The sequence below is a fragment of the Sebastes umbrosus genome, chromosome 10, assembly GCF_015220745.1.
Source record: "Sebastes umbrosus isolate fSebUmb1 chromosome 10, fSebUmb1.pri, whole genome shotgun sequence".
NCBI classification, from domain to species: domain Eukaryota; kingdom Metazoa; phylum Chordata; class Actinopteri; order Perciformes; family Sebastidae; genus Sebastes; species Sebastes umbrosus.
Window position 1 is genome coordinate 18,755,572 of NC_051278.1, and position 7,620 is coordinate 18,763,191.

At 40.7% G+C, this 7,620-nt stretch overlaps 1 protein-coding gene and 1 pseudogene across 10 annotated transcripts in view; one reads left to right on the plus strand and one right to left on the minus strand.

Moving 5' to 3' along the window:
* Positions 1-3,903, plus strand: part of LOC119495851 (neurexin-1a-like) — a 288,620-nt gene extending 284,717 nt beyond the window's left edge. For all 10 annotated transcript variants that reach the window (XM_037782730.1, XM_037782732.1, XM_037782731.1 and 7 more), the window contains one exon: positions 2,017-3,903. In XM_037782730.1, the coding sequence (XP_037638658.1) occupies positions 2,017-2,321 (305 nt within the window). In that variant the 3' untranslated portion in view covers positions 2,322-3,903. The remainder of the gene's footprint in view (positions 1-2,016) is intronic.
* Positions 3,904-4,079: 176 nt separating this feature from the next.
* Positions 4,080-7,046, minus strand: LOC119495748 (annotated as a pseudogene).
* Between the last annotated feature and the right edge of the window lie 574 nt (positions 7,047-7,620).

Sequence of the window (7,620 nt, forward strand, 5' to 3'; positions counted from 1 at the left end):
ATAGTAAAAGTATAAGAATATGTTAAATTGTTACTCAACATGAAACACATATGTAACTAAAAGCTGACAAACCTTGTGTCTTTATTATCCAGGTGCTAAACAAACACAAAGAATGACATTTCCCTTTGTTTGGAAGATACCGTGCTAACACTCTCTCGTTTTACCGTGTGTCTATGCCTTCTACCAGCATTACACCTTCAAAATAACATCTCCAGCATTGATATTATATTCAATAACAAATCCTTAAGAAAATGCCTGTAAGGCGAATAAACATGAAAAATAAATTCTCAAAGTATACTCGACCATACTAAAGATCATTTGCAGGGAGTAACAAAGTGGTCCATATATTGCTTCGGATTGCAGGATTCTCATTGCTACAGTATAGGCTATTCAGAGCATCACTCCATAAGAGTGTTTCAGCACTCTGTGGCCAAGGACAAGGAGCAGCAGCAAAGTGCAATACTGCAAAGCTTGCAGAATACCTTAAACATAACTCTCTAGTCAACACAGATGAAATCATTCAGACCTACAGGGCAGCACAGCTATTTATGTGTTCAGTTTTTATTGTTAGTTTGTCCGGTGTAAATGCAAATCGAAGCGTAACATCTTCACGTCAACACAACTATGATCTGAACCCAGCTGTAAATCCCTCAAATATTTTTTGCCCCAATCCAGCGGAACCAGAGCGCTTTCATTTCCAAATGTTAGTGTCGAGTATTTGGATTTCACAAACGCAACAAAGAGGGCTTAAGCAGAAATGATGACTGCTACAAAAACACACAGAGCGACGTGCCAGGACGACTGAATAATATCAGGGGGCTGACGCGTTTTCAGAATATGCTCCATTGAATGGCACCATTTCAGAACAGAAGTGGGGACAGCCTTTGGCAAAATCTGCTGAGTCAATAGAGGAATTGTTTCTCTCTGAAAGATTTGTTTTCACAGACTATGTGATACAGTCATGCTGTAGTGAATGTTGGAAATGTGCTCTGTTCATTCATGACAGTGCTGTTAAACATGTAATGAGCTGTGAGCTTAACTGTGCTCCTATGTGAATCATTTACACATTAGTCTTCTTGTCAGCTTCCCTTCTGAATTTAGCAAATCTCTTTATCCTACAGCACCTCACCCTCTTCACACTCTCATATATGAACAATTATAGTTCTGTGAATATCATAAGAAAAATGTTATGCAGGAATTAAAACGCTGTTAGGCAGTAGATTAGACAGGTAAAATGGCATATACTTAAGGCAAAGTCTACAAAAATGTCTAGCTTCTACATTTATTGAAAGTTTTAAGTAAGAGATGCTTTAATTTCTTCAGGGTGCTGCAGTGACTTGTGGCATTTTTTGTGGAGTTTTATAAGAAAATCCAAATAGAGGTATTTGTGTCAATTAACTGTGAGGGTAATTTTTGACGTAAATAGCTTTCATACCAATGGATTCAGATTCTACTTTTGTATTAATTTATTATACCCCTGCAACAACGTAGTCGGGGGTATATAGCGCTCTGTGTGTCCTTCCGTCTGTCCTTCCTTCTGAGGAACTTCAAATTTGGTACGATAGGTGACAGTGTGGTCTAGTTGGGTCTTTTGGGGGTTAGAAGTCCAGGGTGCCCAAAACTTTTGCAATTTTGGCCAAGCTGCATTAGGTCAAGCAGTGAGCGGGGTATGTGAGCCATGCTCACTTTTGCCTTGTTTTAGTTAGACGGAAATAATCTGACACTTTCATGCTTACTGTTTTATAATGATAGACGTTGTTTGTTGTCGCTTCACTGTGTAACTGCATGCTCGTCTATTAGCAAATCCTATCAGCCTACATGTACTTTTAGCTTCTGAAACCTTGAGGCATGATGTCTGTACTATCATTCCACATTAAACTGTGATATTGATCCACACACGCAGAGAAGTAATGCATTTGTTCACTGCCATAAATCCAGTTGTAGCAATAGTGATATAATGTAAAAGATAGTGAGCACAGTACATTTGTGGTAATCATATCTCTTTCTCCCTTGCAGCCAATCCCACAGGCGCTGGACCGAAGGGTTACCCAGGCACGTCGGAGGTCTTCCGGGAGTCCAGCAGCACGACGGGGATGGTAGTTGGTATCGTAGCAGCAGCGGCGCTGTGTATTCTCATCCTGCTTTACGCTATGTACAAATACCGGAATAGAGATGAAGGTTCATACCACGTAGACGAGAGCCGCAACTACATAAGTAACTCGGCGCAGTCCAACGGCACCGTTGTCAAAGAGAAACCAGTAAACACCGCAAAAACCTCAAGCAAGAGTAAGAAGAACAAGGACAAGGAGTACTACGTGTGATTGTCAAAGCTTTGGTCTTTGCCAGACCAACTTAAACATTTATGGAAAAGACAAATCAGGACATCAACATGTGTACAGTATAATAACAAAGATGAACATTATTTAGTCATTTTTTTCCTATAAGACAATGCTCTGAAAAGTAAATATGAAAAATGAAAAAATAACTTTCTTTAGACTCAAGCACTCGAGACAGGTGAAGAGATCTACTGTCCAGGAAGAGACTGATGGAAAAATGGCTCTGGCGACCAGTTGAAAATGAACTGAATACATATCTAACATAACAACCAAACAACATTAACCCATCTGTGACTTGTTTCCTTGCCCAGGAACTCCCTTGTTTCTGGTAAACAGAGGAGCTGATGCACTTTGCAAAGGGAGAATCAGCATTACAAACTTAATGTTTTCATATACATTGCCTGTGTTTGTGTTGAGACTTTTTCTAGAGAAAATGACACAATGCATCAATAAATACATACATAAATACGCCAAACATTTACTGTGGATGAAGAGAAAAAAAAAAAATCAGGTGACGGTAAAGTCAGAGAGAAAAAAAAATCCCCGATGGATGTCCGAGGAATCAGCCAAAGTACTCCACTGAAGAGGCGCCGATGGCCGGCAAAGACTAATACCTGGCTGACTGAGCTGCCGCGGTGCAAAGCTGAGAATGGATGGCAGTTTCTCTTGAAAGACTATGTTTTAAAAGAATATGTCCATTGTGCCAGTAAGAAATCTGGAGGCCTTCGTTTTCACATCGTGTGATCTCAAAGGAAAGAGTTTCCTCAGAATCATGGGGATGTCTCAAAACTGATCATTCGGGAGCCATGCACGCAAAATTATCTTATTACAGTACATATGTTTATATACAGTACAACCACATCTATATGTGCTTTCTGGACTGTGACAAAGTGGTGTTTTATAGCCTGTTGTATAGATGATGCAAACTATAACTGCTCCTCAACCATTTTGGAATAAAACAAAAAAAAAAGGACAAAAAGAAGACATAAGTGTTATTAAGTGTTGCTAGACATAGAAGATTTTATGAAGACATCTGCATTTTTTCAGTTGGATAATAATTTGATTCTCCCCCGTTTTTACATGTGTTCCTATATAGTTTTTATACAAAAGCCAACCTGAGATAGATGATCCCGGACCAGTAGTAGCCTAACCGTTCCCAAAACCTGCACAAGGCGTTGATATGCGGAGAGACGTGGCATGACAACTTGTATGGCTCTCTTTTAAGGATACCGGTAGAATCACTGCCTTCCTCCTCAATCCTGACTTACATGAGTGAGAATGAAGACCAAGAATTTGAGAATATGATGATTATGATGATGATGATGGATGATGACAATGATTAAAATAAATTAACTTACTGTGTATGTTTCCAAGTGGTATTATAAGATTGTCTAATGTGTGCTTGGGCTGATGCAAAACCAGAGGAGAATAGCTCAAATAAGTCTCCATTTCAACTGTTCTGTGTTTGTTCTGTCATTCTGTCAGTCAATTCTGCTTTTCCAGAGACCTGTACTTGGAATGAGTATGAGGAAAATGACCATGAGCTATAAATGATGATTATAAATTCTCTTTGTTTGCTCCTCTTTTATTTTTTCTTGGGTGTTTTATGTTCAATTGTAACACTTCTTGTACTCCACGTAAAAAAAATAATTATAAAAAAAAAAATAGTTTTGAAAAAACAAATGAATAAAATACTACCTAAGTGAACTTAAACCAGCCTATTGACAAAATGTATCAGAGAAATGCAGGTGTTATGATTTTTATTTTGTCATCAAACACCCTATACATCATTAAAAGAGTAATCCATCAATTTAGCATTGCACTCCTATAACATTGGCTGACTCACGAACACTTTAAAAGAAAGGATTTCTTTTATTATTCCACGTACTCTTCTTCTTTGTCAAAACCTTGCGATTTCATCACAATCAGGGGCAGAATTTTGTATTTATTTTATATGTATTTATTGTAAACAGTGTTTGTGACATACATCATCTTGTGATGCACCTGAACACACCATCAGTGATGTTACCTGGGGTCATCGGGTGTTTCGGGTCTTTCAACAATCAGTCACCCTCACCCAGGCGACCCAGCCGGGTTGATCAAGTCCCAGCTTGTGTCCAGGCAGCACTACCCCACCCACAGCTCTCCTCTCCTGATCCACAGCCACCTTGACGCAACTTCTGCTCCATCTGTGGCCAACTTGATGGCCCTTCTCCTACTGGCCCTTGTAATGCCCAGCATGTTATAGGTCCTGCAGAGGGACTGGCCTGCAGCATTCTTCCACCAGCTCAGTGTACGTTTCCCTCTTCCTCTCTTTGGCCTCCAATACAGTCCTCCCAAGGTACCGTTAGTTCCAAGAGAATGACCTGCTTGGAGGCTCCTGAGATCAGCACCATGTCTGGCCTTAGCGTTGTTGTGGCAACAGTTTCTGGGAACTTCAGTTGTTTCTTGTTTCAATGTCTTGCACCATTGTTAACAGGCCAGAGGAGGTGGTTCTGGTAGCTGATGTTAGCTTCTCCCCAGCCCGATGAAAGCGATGGTTTTCTTCTCTGGGCGGAGGCACTTGCAGTGACTAATCCCACTGCAGATGGTGTCTGCCTTCAGGACTTAGTAATGGCTCCAGCGGTAGCACCCCTCGCCTAAGGCTTTCGGACAGCAGCTGAGGATGTGCTCCAGTGTCCCTCTCTTCAGGCACAGAGGTCAAGCTGGTGACTCCACCTTCCAGCAAAACAGGTTGGATGGGTTGGCAGAACGTCATAGACAGCCTGGATTAAGAACTTTATTCGATGGGGCTCGGCTTTCCAAAGCTCTGCCCATGAAACTTTGCGCTCCACCGCTTGCTCCCATCAAGTCCAGGCTCCCTGCTGCAGCAATCCAACCATCCTGCTGGCTCGCTCCTCCTCGACTGACGCCCGCACCTCATCCTGGATCAGCGACCTCCGGTCCTTCCCCTGCGCCTTGTCGTAGCGCGGTGTTTTGCTGCTACCCAGGCCAGCCCTTCCATGAGACACTGTGCCCACCAGCACCCTGTGCCTTAGCCGTGACTCAGCTTCGTCCACGGCTTCTGCTGCCCTCCACTTGCATCCTATCCCGATCCCAGCCTGAGAGACTTTTGGCTCACGGGTCTCTCGGTACTGCAGCACCTCCCTAGTACGGGTCACCATGAATTCTTCATTCAGGCTTCTGATAGGGAGCTTCAGCTTGTTGTTCTGCCCATACAGGGCAATGCTGCTCAGGATCCAAGGTAGTCCCAGCTACGTCCGTAGGAACCTGCTGACCCTCCTCTCAAAGCCCTCAACTGCGGAGATCGGGAGGCCATAGACCAAGAGGGACCAGAGAATTAGTGGGAGGATGCCATGTTGGTATATCAAGGCCTTAAACTTACCTGGTAGGCCTGACTTGTCCACGGCCGCTAGCCAAACTTCCAGCTCTTGATTGGTCGCTCGAATGGATGTTATGTCTCTCAGGCTGCAGTCAAACACCTTACCCAGGCTCTACACTGGTTTCTTGGGGATGGATAGTATCTCTATCTTTTCAATGGTCTTTCCCTTCTTCAGCACCAGGGATCTGGACTTCACTGGCTTGAAACTCATGAGAGCCCAGGTGATCAGCTCCTCAAGGCCCTTCAGGATCCACCTGCTCCCTAGGTCGGATGTTGTCAATGTCAAGTCATCCGTGAAGGCCCTGATGGGCCTCTACACTGAACCTCAACAGACTTCACCAGCGTATTCATGGCAAGCACAAAAAGGATCACTGAAATGGTACATCCAGTGATGATTCCCTTCTCGTTCTTGTGCCACTCTGAGGTTGTAGACCAAGAAGAGAGAGTGTAGGAAAATAAAAATATGTATATTTGGAGGGCAACATTTGCCTCCACTGTTTAAAAAATAGGGTAATTTACAAAATATGGGGGGCCCTTTTAAAATTATAGTAATTAGTGCATAAAGTTGCTGTTTTTTTAAGGATACAACAAATTATTATTTTCATTATAAATTAATCTGCCAAATATTTTCTTGATTAATTGTTTGGTCTATAAAATGTCGGGTAATAGGGAAAATTGCCCATCCCATTTTCTCAAAGTCCAAGGTGATGTCTTAAACTGTCTTGTTTTGTCAGTCCAAAACCAAAAGATATTTAGTTTAATATGAAGTAAATATTTCTTCAAACATTAAAGTCCATAACTTTGAGCAAAAGTTGTTTTTATAAAATGGTCTCCATGACCTGACAGTAGTGCATGAGACAATCTGAAAAAGATCATGTTCCTCTGTGTGCTCCCGTGCTTATAATGGCATTTGGAAGATTTCATAGCGCCAAAGCAAAGCAACCAATCAGAGCAATAAATGGCTGCCATGTTGAAAAAAGTCGAGTTGAGGGAGGAGCAGCAGACTGGATGGAGAGGAGGACATCAAGGTGAGGAGAGGTGGACCTGAAAAACACTACAGTCTGTACACAGCTGGAAACTGCAACAGTCAAATGACATGATTTTTATATTTGCATGATTGTATGTCTGTAATGTATTTTTTTGCATCTCCATCCTCCAGAAAACACAAGAGGAGAAGCTAGAGAACCACAGGGAGGCTCATTAAAAGCAGCTCAGCCGCCAACAAAACAAGATCAATGCTGGACCAACTCGGTAAGGAAACACCACTAAAGCTAAATAATTTCTTGATACTTTCATTATTGTTTCAGTAATATAGTACGCCATAACATGTTCACAATATAGATTGTAGAAAATGTGAAGTAAAAGGTCATACTATAGAAATCCATAAAAATTCAGTAAAAAAAATATATTGTATTGTATGTCATAAAAATATTATTATGGTATGTCATTAAAAAATGTCATAGTATCGTATCTCATGAAAATCATGAAAAGCATATAGCGTGTCATAAAAAGTCATAGTATAGTATGTCGAAAAAAAAAAAAAGTCAAAGTATAGTATGTCCAAAAAAAAAAAAGTCAAAGTATAGTATGTCCAAAAAAAAGTCATAGTATAGTATGACCAAAACATAAAAAAGTCATTGTATAGTTTGTCCAAAAAATAAAAAAGTCATAGTATGTCAAAAAAATTAACGTCATAATCATTGCATGCAATAAACGTTTTCAATAAAAGTTATCATAAAACATTTAATTAGATTAGTTTTTTAGATTAAACTTTCTTGTTATGCACAAAATACAGGTTCTGAATCAGAAAAATGCAGTATGAAAAGCGTAGATACAGAATAAAATATTGTAAATGGAAAAAAGTCATAGTATAGTATGTCGGAAAAATAAAAAAAGTCATAG